Genomic DNA, 22,574 nt, shown 5'->3' with positions numbered 1-22,574 from the left:
TTAAGTGACAACTGTCACAATAATGTAATTAAATGGATCATCATGTCTTAGAATGGGATATTCTGAAAATTACCGACTAGATTTAACAATTTCCAAAAATACCCAATTCCTAACACTGTTAGATAAATCTTAATCTTAGTGGACGACAACAAATGGACGGGTACTGCTAATTCAGTTGATAAGAGCATTTACCGGGAAGCATGGAATTCGAGATTGATTTCTATGCTTACCTGGAAATCAATTCGTGTGCAGAAGATATGACATTAGAAATAGCAAACATCTATTTTACATACTTGAAACTTTGAGATTTGAAAGCTAAAGACCAATACTAAGAGAATTGTAAAGGAATATATTGGATAGTCAACGTACGTGCATTCCCCAATCTTTTCATAGCTCCGTCCTCTAATGTTACAACGTACTCTTCAGGAAGTGAGGTTTAGGGTCGCGCTACGAGTGGTGCGGCGTGATGTGTCTAATTTTGACATATACCATTTTCATATGAAGTCTGTTTGCAGATGTGAAAACAATATAGAACCCACAGTTATCTGTAGTGTCTATTATATTATGTTTCGTATCCACTAGAACAAACAAATTATAATATTCTTCACATGTGAATTAAATTAATATGATAAAACTACCAAAGAAGTCCAGAGATAATAACAATAAATAAAGCATACACATTAGGGTGGGCCGAAATTTTTTTTTTCAGATATTCAGGATTGAGTAGTTATCAAAAGTTGTGCCTTGGTACGAAATGAAGCCATGTCAAATATGTTGATTTTAAAACAATATTTAACCGGGCCCCCGTGGCCCTAAAGTTCCTAATTTTTTGTTCAAATAAAATGGTTTTAGGTAATAATAACATTTTACCAGACAATACTATTAATACATAAAACATGAAATACATGGTTTCAATATACGCAAATAACTATTAAGAGCTTATCTAACTTTCATAACTACCATATTAACACACGAAAAACCTTTGTGTTGAGCCCACCTCAGAACTCTCAAACTTTAAGAGAATATCACTTTTTCGCATCTGGATGGAAAATGCACAACACTGGCTTTCCGAAGGCGGCGCTTACATTGCTGAATTCAAATAAACTAGAAACAATATGGCTGCGAGCCTCTCTTCCTGTATTGTCTTGCCTTCGAATTAAGCATATGATTTTGAATTACAACTCAAAATGCAAAACGATCATTAACCCCATTAGGAAATGAGATATACCCCATTAAGAGCCAAATTAAAGAAATTTAAGAACGGTGCTCAGAAGTTATGTGATATTTTCTCTTGCAAATGCTGCGATAGATTAACCTGTAAGTGTGGTAAATCATATTATATACCGCTTTTGGAGTGGGAGCTTATATTAGATAAGAGAAATCAGAGACAAATGACGAGTTGCAATGTAGATGAAGCAGAAACCCATAGGCTCAAAAGAAAGCATGACACACAGATCGATTATGATGCTGCGGTACCAATTACAAGAGGGTTACAATCGTTAGCCTCAATCCCGTACTTGGAACATACATTAAGCGCTTCCACCCCGAATTCAGACGATGAAGAGTTCACATGGAGCTATCGTTTAGAGAATAAAATCTAAAGTAAACCTAAATAAACAATAGTGAGCCCTAAACAAATGAGTACCGCAAAAGATTTAACAGATATATCGAATAGGTCGGCTGCTAAAATTGTATCCGCTGTTTTAGAAGATATGAATTTACTGAACAAAACTAAGTAAGACAAGGTAGTAGATAAAAACAAAATCCGTACGAAACTAGCAAAAAAGAAAAAGAAAAAGAAGAAAGAAACCGTCTACAGTGTAAATCTATTAATTTTAAGGGTCTCTATTTTGATGGCCGAAAATACCAAACTATAGTTCTAATTGACAATTGCAATAGGCAAAGCACTGAAGAATATGTCAGAAGTAATAGTAACGAAACCTCCAATTTCGGCTAACGTATCAATAGAAGAACCAACCGAAACGACTGTGGAAAAGAGGAGGTTTCAGTTTGTCACGTTCCCCTTCCATACGCAGGCTTTGGAGAAGTGTCTAAAGGTAGTAACAGAATATTCTTCAGAAGTATGCGGTAGTGTTGCACGAGACGGTTATATTCGCGCAAAACTGGAAGCACGAAAGTATCTACCAAGCTTCGGACATAAATCTCAATATTTTGTTCCAAGATTCCGCTAAGGAGCTTTAAGTAAGAGGAGGGTGGGTGGGAGGAACTCGCTGTGTAGCCATCTCCACGTGGTGAGTTCTGCGCTGGTTTGATGTTTGTTGGTCAATTTTTTCAACCTTACCTTATGTATTTGTGTCCGTACTATTATATCTACTAAACACCAATCAGGCGAAGAGCTGCACATCAGATCAGAAAATTTAAAATCCTGGGGTCAAGTTAAAATATTAGGAATCTTAACCAATTTTCTATACATACTTAAAATAATGGTATATATATTTAAAAAATAATAATACTTTTCGGACCCGCAGGGCCTGGTGAAATATTTTTATCTGCCTCTGTTTTGGGGAAGAAACATAGCATTATACAACTTTTGCACGGTAGTCAAACTTAACTTTCTAAAAAAAATATATTTCAATAATATTTTCACTATTCACAACTATTTTTTATCAAAATTAACGTTCTTTGGGGCCCCGGGCCCGGTTAAATATCTTTTAATCTGGCTCTGTTTTGGTGAGGAAACATAATATAACATTATACAACTTTTGCACGGTACTCAAACTTAACTTTCTAAAAATATATTTTAATATAAATAATATTTTCATTGCTGGCTACTTTTATTTTTTTCAAAATTAACGTTCTTTCGGGCCCCCGGGGCCCGGTTAAATATCTTTTTATCCGACGCTATTTTGGTGAAGAAACATAACGTAATATTATACAACTTTTGCATGGTACTCAAACTTAACTTTCTAAAAAATATATTTTAATAATGTTATCATTGCTGGCTACTTTTTTTTTTTAAATTAACGTTCTTTGGGGCCCCCGGGGCCCGGTTAAATATCTTTTAATCCGGCTCTGTTTTGGTGAGGAAACATAATATAACATTATACAACTTTTGCACGGTACTCAATCTTAATTTTCTAAAAAAAATTTTTTTCGGCCGTTTTCGGCCCACCCTAATACACATATTCAATACATTTCTACGCAATATCAAATTAGAATAATTATAAACATATAACCATCTGATTACCTTGCTTTTCTAACGACCGATAAACAAACTAGTTATCCAGAATTATCAAGCCTATATGAATAATGCAATTTATTAATACTCAGTTTACTTTAATTGTTGCAATTAAATAATGATATAAACTTCATTTGCTATGCTTAAAGACATGCACTTACACAGAACAACTAGTATTATTAAATATCCAGAAGAAGCTGTGATGTTTTAGAGGTTCCTAGAAATTAAGCAGAAAGAGTGAAGATAGTAGTAAGAAATTTAGAACACAAAAAGCAGCATATTAATCGAAAAAATAACGTATTAAATGACAAAGTTTCCATTTCCTAATGTCTTACATGATGTGACAAATAAAAGTGACCCCGGCAATATTACGGTCTTAGAGGAGAGTTGGAGACAACGGAGCGGTTTCATTGCTAAATCTGGTCACAGAAAGTGCGGAAACTGGTTTTCATTAATGTGGCACTCACTATGTTTTTGACACAATTCAGCTTGTTATGAGACCCTGGTCGAAATTTGTTGGCGTGGTACCTTCAATTACGACGGAAATGATCTACTCCAGGTCGTTAATCATGTGAGGATTTGTGCGACATACTCGTGGCATAATGGTTCCTAGTCTGATAAAAGTACAGCCAACAATGCATGCTCATGCATGCCGACATTCTACCCATGCAATAGTATCCCTTTGAGATGATGATTTCGTGGCAGGCAAGTATCTCAGTCTATCTGTGATTGATGCAAGCATTCAGTGGAAAGAGATCCAACTGAAACCTATTTTCGGTGATTCATGTGAACACGTATTTACAGGAGTTCAGACACTGAGGACAATATTCTGGCTTAAGTTCATGATCGGTGTTGATTTCGGATGATTTTCCACGTGGGACTTTCAATATCCGAGGGTGAAAGTAGTACAACAAAAAAGCTGGTGACCAACGTTGACCACGATCGAAGGTATGTCTTAGGTGTTAATTTTCCCATAAGACCACCCCTGAAATCATCACTGTCTACGGTTATTTCAAAACGTTACATGTTGAAGTCAGCTTGCATGACATGTCAATACAATTTGACTAAAAATATCAGACTCTTGGAATAAACATCATGCAAATATGGTAACATTGTTCAGCATTCTGTTTAGTGCATTGTTTTCAATACCTTATGTAGAGTCCATGCGTGCGTTTAGGAGTGTTTTCTTCCGTTATGTTTACTACGGAGTTTGTTTTACGCCACTTCATGACTAACTTCTACACAGTTTGCTGGCTCTTTAATACTACAAGTTTTACGGCTATTCTCATATAATACTTTCATGCCTGGCTTCCAATGCAAGTTTGACAAAGTAAACAAAAAACACTATGATGGACGATATGTTTTCCACTTGCACAAAAGACTGTGTGCACAGTGATATTCTGCGAAGAATTCGTTGTTGAAATTATTTCTGGGCGAGCGTCACGTGCTCTCATCTAGTGCATGACATACATATTTGAAGTTTTTGTAAGGGGAACTGTGGCTCAGTGGTAGAGTGCTTGCTTCTGGTATCTGTAATCCCTGGTTCGATCCCTAGTCAAGTAAGTCTGTGGCGGGCAACATCATGTTCGTGTTTTTTTTTTTTTTTTTTTTTAGGAACTGCGGTTTCGTCCCATATTCTCAATTTCATCTATTCTTCCCTCATCATTCGCTTACCTTACTCATCCAATTTCCTCAGTTTACTGGGTATACTTGCGGGACTGAAAGATTTTTCAGTTTCTGTATTTTAAACTCTCTCTTTTTGTATTTACGTGTATGTGTGTCCTTCGCATTGAGGTGAAACCGTCGTTGAAATCACTTTGATTTGTCTCACAATGTACAACGAATAAATTAGTTTCAAACGAGTGCTGCTGTTATAACTCCTTTCAAGAAGTAAACATAAACTTCTGACCAAGGACTGAAATTGTTTGAAACAACATATTGTAAGAGAAAAAAATACACACATCGATTTAATCATTAATAATTGTTTGAGTCACATTTCGAAAATCTATACATTTGTTTACAATTATATCAAATTACTTCATTACTTTATATATTAATAAATACATAGAATCGCATAGATTTTCGAAATACGACTTAAAACTAATTTCGAATTTCAAATTTTGACCTTTGTCGTATGCATGGTACTGCAAGAGAGCATCCATGTAAATCCCAATTGAACAATACAATATATTTTACTTGATTATTTATTAATCTGGAGTGGTTTCACATAGGGTTTTACTCCTTTCCGTAACCTGAAAACCTCCTCACTCTTTCGATCTGTTAGGACTTTCCTTATAGTTTTAAGAATTACAAACATAATTATGTAAATTAAACTTCAGAATAGTGTATCATATATAATAAATATAAATCATCTCTTACGAAATATTATAAATATAAACGAACAATTATAAAAGCTCAGGGTTGGTTCCTCACATATTGAATTTTTTAAAACATTTTTTTAATATGGGAAAACTATCATTGTTTAGTTCCGGTTAAATAGGTTCAGTATATATATATATAAAAAAACAATATAAAATTACCATGTCTTAACTAGTAAGTTGCATAAAGTTACACAAAACAATCGTAGGCATCGTAGGGGTAATCTTTCCTTTTGTGTTTGAGAAACCATGTACTTAATAATAAATTGTATACTAGTATACACAATAAAAGGACGTGAAGGTCTTATATTGGTGGACATCCTTGACCCTACCTGGCAAAATCTGAAATGTTACTACTTCTATGTTTACAAATTTCTGATATTATACTCACGTGTTTCTTTTTCTACGTTTTTTACATCCCAGTTTCCATACATATTAATGTAACACAAATAATTACATTGCAACTTTAAAAGTATGAGTTAGAATATAATTTCAAAGATTTACTTATTACTCAAGCCCAATCTTTATTTTTTAAGTACCTTTCCCATAATATGTTCAAAAGCCTTACCTGTGACTGTTTTCCCTAACTGCGTATATCCAGGTACGACCACAAATTTCCAAATTGTATTATGGCGTTGCAAATCAACTAAAATTTACTCTACAAGAGGTTTCTGAATACAATATTTACATTACGTTCAAAATAGTATAGTTACTGTGCAAAATAAGAAATATTCTTTGGGAAAATGAAAGAATGAAACTTAATAAAAGTGTGAAATACATTTCAACAGAGTGCACACACTACCCAACTTAGACAGTCTCACCTTGTTGATTGCATAAGACGGCTTCATACAACCAGTGCTGGAGACAACATATAGTGAAGTACGAAGTACCTGAATATTATGTGAGCTTTGGTAGATGTTTTCTACAGAGTACATCTTGTAGATTTTTTTAAAAAACATATACATATACAATCTGAACACAAATGACTGAACATTTTCCAACTACATCTTGTTAAATTTTGTCCTCTACGTCATGGTTTTCCATTAATTCCTTTGGTGTTACAAACAGTAGATTAGCCAACAATCTTTTTGATACTGTAGAGTTTATAACATATAGAATACTAGGCAAACACATTTTCTTGAAGTAAATTGTTCGTTATGTAATTGGGATGTTCATCATAATATTCCTTTAATTTGGACACAGAGATCAGCAGATCATCAATTTCAGGTTCACAGAGCGTCCTTATGTCTTCTAGTGTAGGTACTATGTTCGTATCCAACCTGCAATCAGAAAAACTTAAATGAATTTTAAAGAAAGCAATAGCATATAATTTCAAACATCTGAGTTCTTCCAAAATAAAGCCACAATAAATATTTGTGTAGCATTATTTAGTCTACGTACCGATAAAATTGAATATATCAATATTTCTTTTTTCATATATAATTGAAAACTTATAGAGTTAGTAACCTTTTGATTTAACAAAGTTTCAGAAACCACGAAAATGGTAGATATTTACTGTTATACCTGTGTTACTACGTAAGTTGACCATTTCCACGAGATCAATGAATGATTATTTTATACAGGTATCACTACAGTATATACGAGGGTAAGTCAAAAGTTATCCGCAATTTTGACATAACTCTTCTTATATTGTTCTTATTTTATTGTTATGCTATTGTGGTCATGCTATGAAAGTTTGACCCTAGTTCAATAGCATTGTAGCAAAGTTATGGAGCAAAACTTTTTTTGGAATAGTTATAGATCTATATAGGGGATTACGATACTTTCTTTATATATTAGAGTTGGTCCACGCGTCTGTGTCCATGTCCAGCTGTTTTTGTTTGCCCCGACGCGCTTGTTTTTTCCTTATAGACCCGATCACTCGTGTGTGCTCCACGCAGTGTTAATGACATGTCAGTATCCGTGTTTTTGTGGCATGTCCGTATCCGTGTTTGTGACATGTCCGTATCCGGCTGGTTTTGTTTGCTCCGCCGGCCTTGTTTTTTTTTTTCTTTATAGACCCAACCACTTGTTTGCTTCATGCAGTGTTAATGACATGTCCGTGTCCATGTTTGTGGTGTGTCCGTGTTCGCTTGGTTTTGACAGCCTTTTCGCGGGTTTTTTTCCTTTATAGACTTCCGCTTGCTTTGCATGACCGTCACCATCTCTCCCGCTGCGCCACGCGCTAATGCCATTTTCCTGTTTGCCGACTGTTTATAACTTTGGATCAGGTAAGAAGAGCAAATTATTATATACCTTTTCACTTATACTTTCTTGCTTTATCTTCTACTCCGGTGCTGCCTATTTTTGGTTACTTGTTGTCGAACTTTGGCTTATTGATGTTGGCAATCTTCTTTATAACGTGTTAGAACTTGCAGCGTGAACCGAAATCGAACAAATATTGCGATGGCTCAATAGAAACTTATGACTTTTAGAGCGATTGAGTAATTTGATTCAGATTATTAGTGAATTTAATAAATAATAATAATTTAGTGCAGGAATTTGATAATGCAATTTTATGAAAAGTATAAAGATTGAACACTTATATATTGAAGAAAAAAAATTAAAAAAATATGAAAAATTGTTTTTGGAATGTGAATATTTTCATGGCACTTATACGTGTGCTACCCGGAAGTGTATTTTTAAAGGCTTAGCTTGTTCCTCATTTACATTTCATTGGATAATATGCATTGCTTTACGTTGATATATTATTTGAGTTGGATAGCTTGAATTATATTTTCTTGTATAAAACATTTTCTTCATTTGCCATTTAACATTATTATTGCTGGTGACGATCCTGACATTAAGTTATATGAAAATAAACTTTCGTTTGTATAATTCGGGACGCGAATTCCCTACATTTGTGTTAGCACTCACCTTACCATTTACGCCATTTTGTAGATTAGAAAACGGAACTTCTATTTGCTAGAGCTGTATACAGCTCATCCTAGTGCCACCTCAGCGTGAAAGCGTTACCAATATCTAGCGGCGAAAGTTGGAACATTATGCTCAGCTCTGTACTTGCTAAGTTTTGAATAATTACGAGATGAAATAAATAAAATTTTCCTTTAAATGTTGAAATGATGGCAGAATAAATGATTAGGTGTAATAATATAGCTTTTTAATGGACATATTTCCATAGTTGTTTTACAGTTTGTGTTGTATTGGCTTATAAACTATAGAAAATTAAAACACATATTTTATATGGACTACATTGATAACTACTTTATGTATTTTTGTTGAATCTTGCTCTTAAAATAACACTCTATTGGTACTGATTATTAATTGATACATTCCTCCTTTTTTTTAGCTGACTACTCAAGTGTATATACTGTGTATAGGATTACATAAATGTATTTTATTGATTGCGACTTCCCTCCCTGTTGTTAAAATCGAAAAGAGTTAGTTTTAGCTATTATATATTGGTACCATACTTTATTTTAGAGACATTATTTGTTGTGAACACCTAAGCTGAAGTTTGTAAATTAATAACATATCATTTGATTTTTGAGGGGAGCCAAAAACCAAGGATACACTATTATTTAGTATTGAAACTGAAATTAGAAATTCTCGTCTCGAAAATGTAAACACGGGTTAGTTTGGCATAGCAGATAATTATTTCTAGATTTGTTAGTACCGGCTGTATTATTTAAATGGGTTTCGTGATGACACTACGTATTAATGAACAGTATTGAGATTGGAGGTAGTAATATTTGTGGAGGGGAGAATATTTCGTCTCAACCATAGGAATCGAGAATCGAGAATTTTTTAATTACATTTTTCAAAAAAATACAATATTTTTTTAAAAAAAAGATACATTAGTGTATTTTAGTTCGACATCCCGTACAATTATCAAAAAGAGTAATCATAAAGCATACATAATACTAAAAGTACGTCTATTCTAAATAAAGCAAAGGAAGAATACGCATACATCTTGTCCGCAAAAATAGAGTATCAGTTAATATTATGCCATCAATAAACGCACGATATTATGCCTATTTTTTAAATTATCATATGAAATTCATTAAATTAATAAAAAAATGACTGATATTCTAGAAGGATATATACATATAGATATAGATTTGGTTATCAAATCTAGCATCCTCCACGTATACTTAAAATGTCGGCTGAAATTGAAAGAAGAGAAAGAAGTAAAAGCAAGCGACTGCAGAAAACGGAGCCTGTTTCAGCAACAACAACAACTAATGGTAAGTGAAAAGGTATGTAATAACTTTGTCTTCTTACCAGAGCTAAAGTATAAAAGAGTCGGCAAACAGGAAAATGGCATTAGCGCGTGGCGCAGTGGGCATGACGGGTGACGGTCATACAAAGCAAGCGGGAGTTTATAAAGGAAAAAAAAAACCGCGACAAGTCTGTCAAAACCAAGCGAACACGGACATACCACAAACACGGACACGGACATGTCATTAACACTGCGTGGAGCAAACACAAGTGATCGGTTCTATAAAAAAACAAGGTTTTCAGGGCAAACAAAAACAGACGGACATTGACACGTGGAGCAAACCCTAATATATAAATAAAGTATCGTAATCCCCTATGTAGCTCTATAACTATTGCATGGATAAAAAGGTTTTGGTCCAATAATTGCTACAATTCTACTTAATTCCTCTTTTTGTTTTCCTTTCGTTGCAGATAGATCATGTCCGCTCCATTAGAAGTTTGCACCGAAGAGGAACAACGAGCAGTGAACTGGTTGTTGTTGTCGGAAGGTGTATCAAGAACCATGACTAACTTCCAGACCATGTAGCACATCATCAATTGTCTTCGTCCGTATAGCAAAATAATATCAAATGCATGCTCAATGTTGCCACCATTTGTGTCCGTAGTTGGTCGTCTAGCTTCTTCCTCGTGCTTAACACTTGTGTAACAATTTTCAAATTTTTCAATCCATTCGCAGACACTCCGTTGCGGCAAGATACTGTTCCTGTATTGTATTTAAAGTATTTGATGAATTGTGTACCCTGATACAACTTCCGACCACAAAAAGCGGATAACTGCTTGTTGTTGCTCTTTGGCAAACTTCTAATGGAGCGGCCACGATCTATCTGCAACAAAAGGAAGACAAATGAAAGAATTAGGATCAAACTTCTATAGGATGATGACAACAGATTAACGATAAAACAAGCGAGGACAGAAATGAGCATGAACAATCTGAGAAAAGTGATGTCAAAATTGCGTGTAATTTTTGACTTACCCTTGTAGTAATTGGTTGTAAATATTTGTTCCATTAGAAACCGTGAACGAAATGAATTTCAACTTATCTGCATTCAAATTCACGTGATTCAATGTTTGATTCAGGAAACTTACAAAGCGAATTTTAACTTTGATATATATATATATATATATATATATATATATATATATATATACTTTTAATTCTTAAGACATTCTGTATGTTCAAGAATAGATTACCATATACTAATGCTCACACATAGACGGAATGTAAAGGAAATAGGGGAACAAAACTTGGAAATTCATTCGCTATACTAAATAAAGAAAAAAGAAAAACTGCTAAATAAAAGTGTCAAAATGTCATTATCATAGCCACCAACTGCCTAAAATGCTAATAATAACTTGTTTTCTTACCCATGAATGTCAACTAGAAGCTTTCCGAAGTTCTTCATCAATGTATAACATGCGAGGGGAACAATCACTTGGAAGCTCATTCCTTCAGCAATGCCATCAAATCTAAAATAGGTGAAGAATCAGAAAATAAATAATAATGTAAATTTAAAACACTAGAACAACAACAACAACAACAACAATAATAATAATAATAATAATAATAATAATAATAATAATAATAATAATAATAATAATAATAATAATGTACACTCATCTCCAAAATTATTGCCGCATGTCTATAAATATGTTGTTGTAGGAATATAATTTGATAACGAATTCGCCTGGTATTTTTTATAATGTTACTATGTGTATAATCGGCAAAGACATGTATGTGGCAAATTTTATGTCAAAAGAGCAGTAAATAATAACAAGAAAACGAAAATAAAACTTTCTTGTCCATTTAGCAAGATTTTGTTTTACTCATTCTATTTTTTTGCATTTATAATTCTTTTCCTATGAAATTTACCACAGATATATAAGGAGTGTATCGAAAAGTAGTTAGCAACATTGCATATGTCAGGAAAGTCATAAGAAAAGATCAAAAGTAAAGCAAACCCAATTTTTTATTAATAAAGAACCTCTATGTATCTACATGACAAAGAAAATACAACTTACATGTCCCGTAGTACATATGAACGTAGTTTCTGTTTAATTGCAGCCATTAACCGTTGCACAGTCTCGACGGTGCATTTCCTCGATGCTGCAGCCCAGTTTCTCTTGAAGTCCGCCATGTTGTGCATTGGTTTATCATTCTTTCGGAAGTTGCGTTTGACAATTGTCCAATATCTTTCGATTGGACGGAGTTGTGAGCAGTTTGGTGGATTCATGTGTTTCCCTACAAACTCGATGTTCTGTTCATGGAGCTACCGTACTCTCTTCTTAGCACAGTGTGATGTTGCTAAGTCGGGCCAAAACAAGGGGGGGATTGCATGCCTTTTATACAATGTCAGTAGTCTTTTTTGTAGACATTCCTTTCGGTACACTTCTGTGTTTATGGTGAATTCTGCATAAAAAATACCGGAGCGCAAACCAAAGGAACAGATTACCTGCCATACCAGTACTTTTTCCCCAAATTTTTCCACGTCAACGTACCTCTGTGCAGCACATACATCCCCAGCATTGTGTGCAGTATAATATTGGGGTCCCGGAAGTATTTTTGAACCCTCTTTTACGTACGTTTCATCGTCCATCAACACACATCGCTCTGGTGACTTTACGATGTTGTCATACAGCTTGCAGGCTCTTGTTTGTGCCGTTTGTCTCTGCTTTGGTGTTTGTTTCGCACGCTTTTGCTTTTTATAGGTCTTCAAATTATGTCTGGCCTTGATACGCTGAATCATTCCTATGGACGTTCTCGCTTTGGTAGCCAAATCCCGCACAGACATTGATGAATTTTGGTGTATCAACCGCACAACTTCACGGTCGAGTACAGGGTTTCTGGGACCCTTTTTTCGCCCGGATCTCGGCATATCTTCAAAGCTGTGATGTTCACCGAATTTCTTAATGATCGATTTCACAGTTGTATGATGAACCCCACACTTTTTCCCTATCTGATTGTATGTTGTGCCTTTCACGGTGCACCAATTGTGCAGAATTTCCCACTTCACTTCCCGTTTCACACGCGATATTTTCCATTCAACTCGGAACACAGCAAGAAGCACACAGCTATCCGTTTACAAGACTTCAACTGACCAGGTGCTTCCAGATTTTGTCGTCTACGCAGCCTCGCAAGTGTACATCGGCACCCCCAATGTTGCTAACTACTTTTCGATACACTCCTTATTTCCCGATTGTACACACAGTATCAGTAATAAAAATATCCTGCAAAATCATTATCAAATAATATACTTACAAGAAGACAGTTATAGATATGCGACAATTATTTTGGACATGAGTGTCATCTGAAAAAGAAGTGTAAATATTTTTGTAATACAATGTTGGATAATATGATATAGTTTGCCATAATGCTAATTGTTCTATTATTCTATTTTGATATTTATTATCTCTTTCCACTAGAATGAGAAGAGACCGCCTAATATTGCAAATATCTCATGGGCTTGCAATTAGGCAACGTGGAGTAATACAATTAATTTTAGATAGATTCATGCCTGGCAGAAAAAGCTGATTGAAAATTGTTACATAAACTGTAAGCGCAATAAGAATGTATTAGATAAATGTCGATGCATAATAAATATTTTATGATTTATTTTCAAGCATGAGTGAATGTAAATCAGATTCGAAAAATACAAATAGGCAAAAGAGGATAATTAAAAGAACATCTACTGCAGTTAGTTCGAGGAATTTCGATGGTTCAAGTAAGAAATATGAATTAAAATTTTGCAATATAGTTAGCTAGTATGTGATACAAAGGAAATTAAAGAGCCTTATTGTTTATTGAGGAAGAGTGTGAATTTCATTACCCTCGTATGCGCAGGAAATGTTGTTCTTTTGTGCGACACTAGACATCTTACCCTCCTCTGAAATATCTTGTAGCTGAATAGGCAGGTGTATTTGTATTATTACAGATTAAAGATTACATCATTTCCTAGTTCAGAGAAATGCTTGTTCTCAGAGGTTTGAAATTCATGTTAATATTCGAATATCCACAATTTGTTTAATTAATTTGTAAACCAATTATTAAGACATAATATGAATCCTTGTTTGAGCTTGTAAAATACTAAAATTATTATTATTATTATTATTATTATTATTATTTTAAATTGTATATTAAGTTGTGCTACAATTTTCTATTTGAATTAACAAAATCGGCGTACTCCTGAATTTACGGGGCAGAGCGTAGTCCGTCTGAAATTTGTACTCTACACTGCCAAACATGGCAAATCGACAGTTATAATCAGACAACTCTCGGAGGTTTGAAATGTATTGGTTTTTCTAAGCTTATTTGAGATGAGTTTGACATCACACCACAGCCTGATAGAATTCGAATAGCTTTATCTTGCAAGGCCACAATATCTTAACCATTATAGCAGTAACGACATTGTAAGTGTAACGCAATGTAATTTGTAGTTGTATCTGCTGCGATCAATCTGTATTTCAATCAACTTCATGCTTTCTTTCGAAACTTCAGTCTTCCGAGCTAACTCTCGTATGTCTCAAGAACTTTCGTTTTCTGATATCTACGATATTCGTAGTTACAGCCTAGAACTAAGCTCAGATCTCGTAATCAAACTACTTACGATGTCTTCTCTTTCAAGAATACTTCCTACACCTGCGGCGTGATGTCTACGTTACCTCTTTTCTTTCCTTGAATAATAACTTGTTTATAGCACTAACTTCTCACATACAGTAATATTAAAAGTTATTATTTAGTTTTGAGTACTTTATGATAGCTAAACCGACATACCTCAACCTCAGCCCCCACTATATGCCTTACAATTTGCTGATGTTACCGTTTATATAGCATTGGGATCTTCTGTTGATCGCATTAATCAACTCCTACAACTAGCTTTGGACAAACTAATTACATGGTGTCTGAAATGGAAGCTCAAGCTGAATTCAACTAACAAGGGAATCTATCCAAGTGTAACTCTGACTTCGAGTCGAGACTATGGCCGTTGGATACCTTGTCCCAAAAGAACATAACACGAAAAGTGATACATCCTCGATTGCAACCGTTGCAGAGATATAAGCGTGAAAAGTTAGAAATTGAGCTCCATACTATACATTACAAAGTCAGCTTCCGGGTCAGATTTTTCGAAAGGAAACTCAGCGAATACATATCAAATTAGTGTTGGGAGCCCACCACCTTTTGAATGAAAAATGTTGCCCCCGGGGCACTCGCAAGGTCCCAGGCGGGGTCCAACTCAAAATTGGCAAATGGAACCGGAGTCAAGTAGCATATTGTATGAAAGCAATTGCTAAATAAAAGAAGATAGAAAAAATCTCAACTCTCTATGATGACCCTGTGCAAACGGGCAACTGGTCAAAATGTCAATGCAACCTACATCAGAAAATATATGGCCACTCTTCTAAATCCGTTAAGTTGTGACAATAACAAAACAGAAACTTTTGCCTTTTGAACTTTTCACCCTCCACGACGGTTGCGATTGACAATGTATCATTTCTCTTCTAGGACACGCAATCCAATGGCCATGGTCATTCTATGGTCCATTGGTCATTCGAAGTCACACTTATACTTGGATAAGGTCCGTTGTGTAACTCTGTGAGAGATTCTGCAACAATTTGTTTAACTTCAATACCTTGCGCTTTTAAACGTGTTTTTCTGTTTTGTTCTGTTTCTGTCTCTGAAACTCACAATCGTACCTGTCTCTATATTCACAGAAGGAGGGATGACAATATTATTGCAGAGCTTTGTATATAATTAGCATGTTCAAGTACAAATATTTCATGCGTTTTGATGAAGTGCGAGTGGAGAAGTAAGATAAATAAAGTACATACTGTATGCAATGTTGTCAAACGTTACAGTATTTCCAACACATAGTTGTTATTCACAGAATGCAAACAGGTAGGTAAATGTTACTTATATCATTAGAAATACTAAATTATAAAATATTATAGCTTTCGCTCCAAAATACACTTGTTTTCTGTAAGTTAACGACACACCTCGGTTGATGCTTTTTTTCTTAATGTAACATAGGCAACTTCCACCATACTTTCTCGGCGTGAGCGCAATACGTTTGCATCAGAACTACGTTAGAGTAATCGCACTAAGAATTTCAGTGACAATAACTTCAAAAGTATATTATTCACGTGGATGGTGTAGCAGGCCTATGATAGTTTTCATTGAACTTTTATTTCGAGCGCTGAGAGAAGAGAAGAAATCGTGAAAACAATCAGCTACGAGATTTGAGCAGATTCACACGTTTCATTTCTCATATTTACGGAAAATCTGAATTTTAGACATCTGTCATTTCTTCGCCCTGACGTGAACTCTGTTATAGGCTAGAAAGTTCAACGTATCTCATCCAAAGCTTAAGGTTTTTATGTGGTTCTTCAGGAACAGTTTTCAAATGTTCTTCCTATCCCTAAAAATATGGGTATTTTATTTAAGGATAAAAAAAAATCAAAAAAATGTAATTTGCTAGAAATGGCTAACGACTTCGTTTATATTCGAGAAAGGGTACTTTATTTTTGAGGTAAGGTTTTTTAGGAGTGATTTTTTCAATACCACTCAGGCAATTTTGTTCGCATTTCATAAATAAATATTTCATTAATAACTCCATTATTTTGTGTAAATTATTTTTTTACAAAAATGTAAATAAATAAATAAAATAAGAGAGGTAGCTTACTCCTGGGAATGAGTTTCCTTTCAGACTACTTTTATTTTTTCCTTGAAAACGACTTGGGAAATCTTCGTCATATTTCTCGTTTCCTTTATAGCCCAAACTGAAAGATTTCATTTTCGTTTTGGTCATATTTCGTGTATTCATATTTCGTTATTACTCCTCTAGCGTTGTATGAATCATTCCATGAGCATATCCATAAGAGTAGTTTACTCTTGGGGTGATTTTTGTACTTGTTTTGGTAAAATACCACTCATGCAATTTTCTTGTTATTTTATGTACACTATTTATTAATAAACCTAATATATGGCATCAGTGATTTCTTCTGGAAAAGTCTTCAAGGGATTGTTTATTTTTAGGGATGAGTTTTCTTTGGATGAAGTTTTCCGAAAACGTTTTATCATTTTGTTCACATTGCACAATAAAATGTTTCATTAATAACTGCAGTACAACACGATTTAGTTTAATAAATAGGAGCGAGAAAGTTTACTGTAATGGCCCATACCTTTTATTTTAATTACCTGAGGACAATCTGATATTTACTATTTGTATTTGAACGCCATGTTAGATTTATTTTTCTAAAAAAGTGATATAGATAACTCTGTTAAATTAGAATAATCGGTTACCGGAGTTTAGTAAGATTCTGAATTTTTATCTCCTCATGGAGTACTTAGGGCGAGAAAAAAACAAAAATATGGCGATTTCATAACTCAGACGTTGTCTTCTGATTTCTAAGGAATCTCAGTTATTGAGAACGACATTGAAAGTTATATGCGGAAATGAAATACTTATGACAAAGAATCTAGTCGCAAGTTTAATGTTATTATACACTGATTAGTAAACAGCGGTTCAAGTCTCTTGCTTGTTTTGCGTCAAGAGTTGATAGTGAATTTTTCAAAAGTGTTAATTAGTGGTAATTCGACTGGATTCATAATATGATTACGTTTCTGTTTCTTCGATCTAATGTGACTATATTTTCCGCGTCCGCTCATTTCCCCTTCTTATCCCCTTCACAAATCTGGGGTTGGGAGAAAAATAGCTCTTGGCAATTTGGTAGAATATTAATCAACTGCTAATTATTCAGTAAGAGAGCAAAACTCACATGCAATTAAATTTATCGTTGTAATAAAACACATGGATGGAGGATGTTTGGTTTTATTGCGTTGTTTATTTAATGATGACGCCCTTCTTTACAAGGTTGATTAGGTTTATATGCTGCAAAGACAGAACTATAATTTTGTCATATTCCTAGAGGGTTGCAATCTACAATTGATTTATAGTACAAAGAGAAGTGAAGGAATTTTGAAAATCTTTAAGAAATGAAATCTTTAAGTTTTACGCCCCACAGTTATGCCGATTAGGCTAAAGGAGACGGTGATGATGAGTAATGAATGAAATGGTCGAATGAAGAAAGTAGGAGGAAACGGGAGAACCCCGAGAAAACCCACGCACACGGTGTTTGTCCAACACAAAGTTCACTTGGCGGGGGCTGGGATCGAACCCGAGACCTCTAGCACCAGAGGTGAACGCTCTACCACTGAGCCACCGCGGCCCCTGAAGGAATTTTGAATGCAAAGGAATATTTGAAATTTAGGAGATTTTTTTCTGAAAAAAGAAAATCAAATATGTGAACTTGCTGGTTGGTTGGTTAATTTGGAGAGTTGTCCCACTCAACATCTAGGGTTTATGAGACGTGGACCTACAGCTTAACATGAGATACGAACCACACGAGCTTCCACCTGGAATCAAACCTGGGTATCTCGCTTAACTACGTGATCTTGTGTGGGTTAGCTTTGCTGCAATATAGATCAAAGTGTATTGGGCCAAGTCACTAAGCTACATGAATAGATGTCTTCTGTTAACCATATCAGATAAGATAATCTTGCCGAAAAGAATACTTATTTTAATTTCATCATGTTGGAGTCTTGTCTATCCACGATACGGGTATGTTCTTCGAATGGGTCTGGTTCTATCACCTAACTGGGTTATATACTTAAATTTTGAGGCGGGGCCTCGTCATGACCCAGAGAGCCACCAACTTACTAAATGAAATATACCTGATAGCTCGTCAGATCTGATGCTCTGGTTGAACGACGCAGTCTGGACAGTTTGTGTCCAAGAGTATTTATAGGTGTATATTTATATTTACTCAGTGATGACTTTCCTTGTCTTGTAATTCTCGTCGAATCACTTCATCGGAAGAATTAGATTATAAAGATGGAACTGATCGATTGCCAGCGTTTCTGTGTGAACGCATTTATGAATACATCTAGGTTGTTTCCCGTTTATTATAGCCAAAATTGCCCATCATTATTCAATGAATGTTTCGAAAATGTATGATAGTTCAAGCGTAGTTTTGAACAGTATTTATTATGGAAGGTCAGTGATGACTCTAGAGGGAGGAAAGGGAGGTAAACGCTATCTCGGTTATATCCTTCGCCTCCCGACTCATTTATTGCAATGTAGATCAAGCAAAATAAAACAATTTGTTTTGTTAAACAAAGTGACCAGAAAGTTCCTTGACACTTTCACTTATTTCATCCCTACCTTAATGATACTTAATAATGCTCGCAGTTGTCTGCCTAAAACGTCCGCATCACAACCTCAATTATCTGCGCCTCCTACTCATCCGCTTTAGCAGCTACGGCGTTATAAGCTGGGGAGCTTTAAGCACACTTGCCCGCAGAGTATCATTGTCTACGCACCGCTTCCTCCTGACTTGTGATTTGATGATACCACAGAGCGTTGTCTGGTGTCGTAAGGTCCGGACTTCGAGGCGGCCAATGATACGGGACTGGTGAATTCAGGAACCTACGCCCTATTCACCGGTAAGGGAAAAGTGCGTTCAGGCTTTCACGAACAGCAAGTGAGAAGTGGGTGCTAGATCCATCGTGTTGGTAAACAATCATGTTGTTCGTACCAAGATTCTGCAGCTGCGGGAGAAGCCAGTCGCTCAGCATCACCAAATAACTGAAATAAGTAACCCAGATAAGGAACCCTAAAGGAAGTATGAATAAAATATGTGTTGTTCAGACAGTTCCGCCCAAAGCATGAAGTGCAGAATATTGTTCTTAACTTCTTAATAAATATATATATATATATATATATATATATATATATATATATATATATATATATATATATATATATATATATATATAGGTTTCACTTTGCCCCTATGGAGACGTTCCTATCCCGAAAACTCCGATAAATAGCACATTCATAAGAGAAAAGCACGCACTTCCGAGCAGGAATGGTGGGTAAGGCCTCCAACAAGATCCGGTATGCTTTCTGCCAGGGGCTAAGTCATCATCAGTTCGTTCATTTATGGCAATTGGCAGACATGTATGCAGACCTAAATTCTTTTTTTTTTTGGTGTGTGTGTGTGTGTGTGTGTGTGTGTGTGTAGCTCTATTTTGCTCCTTGTAATTCCAAGTTTCGCAGAACGGTTTTTGGTCGGCGTTTTTTTCTTTGTTGTGCTTCCGTTCATGGACGAATGGAGAATTCCCACTAAGCGCTCCTCCAAAGTGAAGTCAGTGTTATCTCTCATTGTTGTTCACCAAACACGGAAAGGCAAGAAAATGAACTGGTCAGCGAACATAATTTATTTTCTACAGTCACGGGGAGTCACATCGCAGTTACGCAGCAATCATGGTAATTCACGTGAGAAGCACTGTTGCCGCATTCGTGATGAGGATATTGGGTTATAATCTTAAATATCCTAACAGCTTGCATTGTTACACCCATTTAGCTCGGGTGTAAAAAACTTATTGAGCAGTCTGTACAAAATAGCTTTCCCCCAAAAAATATATCTCTTTCTGCTTGCCCCCCGAAAAAAATAAGCTGGCGTCGTCACTGTTCTAGGCATTCTGATTAACGGCAAATGCAAACGAAAGAGCAGATTGCCATGCACTTATCATATATCATTTTAAATGTAAATAATGTACTTTTATTCCATAAATATCCGAAATAGCTTATCTCAAACCTATAGAAAAAAATACACAAACTGCTGGTAAACCTAAAATATTTCCACATGTTAAATCAAACATTTAAATAAAATACAGAACAAAATATTATCCCAACAATTTTCTCCAGGTATATTCTCAGCCACAAACCACAATCTTACCAAACTTTCAACAGTTTCTTACCACAAATGAAGAAATACTCTTCTGAAGACAACAATACAACAATCACACACACAAAAAATCTACATAAATAAGAAAAAAAAAAACACCAGCCAGCTACTAGCATTCATGAACTTTCTTAGTCAAACACGCATACAACAAAATTATATTGATCAAAGTGGGCTTTGTTCCAGTTTCTAAATTAATTTAAATTGAATAATTAATCTATACTAGTTTCTATAATCTATATTCGTTGTCTCAAACACCTTGTATATATATATATATATATATATATATATATATGACAACTGCTTTGGCAACTGATAACCGAGATGAAGAGAGTTGAGTTGGTTTTGAGTCTAACGTCCCTTTCAGCAGAGGCTATATGAGACTTTGACCTACCGATTAACGTGCCATCCAAACCACATGACCTCCCGCAGGGAATCGAACTCTGGTGTCCCACGCCATTGGCGCGTACGCTAATCGCTTAGCCACGAAGGAGCTATCAAGAAGTTGAGAAACTTAGATATTAGTAGCTGAGTAAGATACTAGTAACAAAATTTGGAGTGGATCAGACTTAGTACACAAGTCAGACCGAAATGCTGCAGAGTTGGGTTTGCCCCGGGATCTCTACACTTCTGTCTTTTTGAAATCACAAGTAATGATTAAAAAACTTAAAAGAAGCAATCCCTGTTTTCTTTTCTTTTTTTATATATTTGCGTTCACTTATGTCGGTAAATGAAGCTCGTTGTGTAAGATCGTGCGAATCTCACAATAAAATAAAGTTCTATTAGAACATACTGTATCTATAAAGAAATGCTTAAATGGATAATTTCCAAATTTGCCTCTCTGATTGTTTAGCAAAATTAAGAGTCGGTTTTCAATATACCTAATGATAAAATAAATATTTAATTGATGTTTCACAATCACATAACAAATTAATGGGACCCTCGTAGGACTGGGCAAGGACTGGGCATGGACTTTATATTTTATACTCTAGCAGCCTTAATTAAATGATTATCACAAGTTTGCGGAACTTAATGAGATAATTGAAAACAACTTTGTCAATTATTATGAAGGAAACGCACCTACAGACCCTCAAGTAATAATTAAATGTAACATTTACAGAAAGTGTAACATCGATTGAAATCATAATGAACTAAGAAACTATATATTGTATTAATAGAAATTTCATGCTGAAAACTTGCCCACCTTATGGAAACTCTATCAAACAATGTACTTCGATTTGTATGCTTACTAGGGAGTTAGGGGCAAAAGTAGAGGGAAATAAACCTTAAATATATTTTATAACACCTCGCTATTATTTTCAGAACTAATATATATGTCACATAAATTAGCGCATTTAGAAATAATTTTTACACTATATTTATTATCAGCGTTACCACTGGGTATTATGGCCGCCATTATTTTTTAAACGTTATCAAATATAGTACAAATTGCTCTTATAGGCAGTTTATTGTATTAGACATAGCCTTTAAAGGAGTATTGGGCGGAGCTTAAAATTGCAAATTTCCAATCAATGCCTATGTTTACTCTCCAGCGTTGCCAAGTCGTGCCAGAGGGCGGAATTAACAAGTATAATATGACATTGTACATGCTACTTTTCTCTTAGCTAGTGTATTTATTTTTATTTCACTTACCTTACACTATAAATTTTGTTGTAGTTTTCAGACAGTGATGGATTATCATGAATCTGTCTTAAGGCGTACGTGAATAACGGATCCAAACAATGAGGTTTAGCAAACATAAGCTTTATATTGTTTAACAGGGCTTTTTGTCGTTTCACTGCTCCTTCTGACACAATTAGAATCACTTTACAGTCCGGAGAATTCAAATGCTGCGTCAACCAACCTGTCATATTAGGTCCAATAGTTTCTAAATCTAAACAATCATGTACCTATAAATGAAGGCAAGAAAGAAAAATAATATAAAATGGTACATA

At 35.0% G+C, this 22,574-nt stretch overlaps 1 protein-coding gene across 1 annotated transcript in view; it reads right to left on the bottom strand.

Moving 5' to 3' along the window:
- Window positions 1–5,417: 5,417 nt before the first annotated feature.
- The window catches only part of LOC145688168 (uncharacterized), a gene marked incomplete in the record, with an annotated part of 1,122,992 nt that continues 1,105,835 nt past the window's right edge, over window positions 5,418–22,574 (bottom strand). Inside the window, 3 exon segments of the mRNA XM_081762009.1 lie at window positions 5,418–6,857; window positions 11,185–11,286; window positions 22,273–22,529. Coding sequence (XP_081618135.1) covers window positions 6,698–6,857; window positions 11,185–11,286; window positions 22,273–22,529 — 519 coding nt within the window.

This window comes from Thermobia domestica, chromosome 6, assembly GCF_964235325.1.
Source record: "Thermobia domestica chromosome 6, izTheDome1.hap1.1, whole genome shotgun sequence".
NCBI lineage: Eukaryota > Metazoa > Arthropoda > Insecta > Zygentoma > Lepismatidae > Thermobia > Thermobia domestica.
Note: the sequence above shows the minus strand (reverse complement) of the source record. Positions and strands in the feature narration are given on the sequence as shown.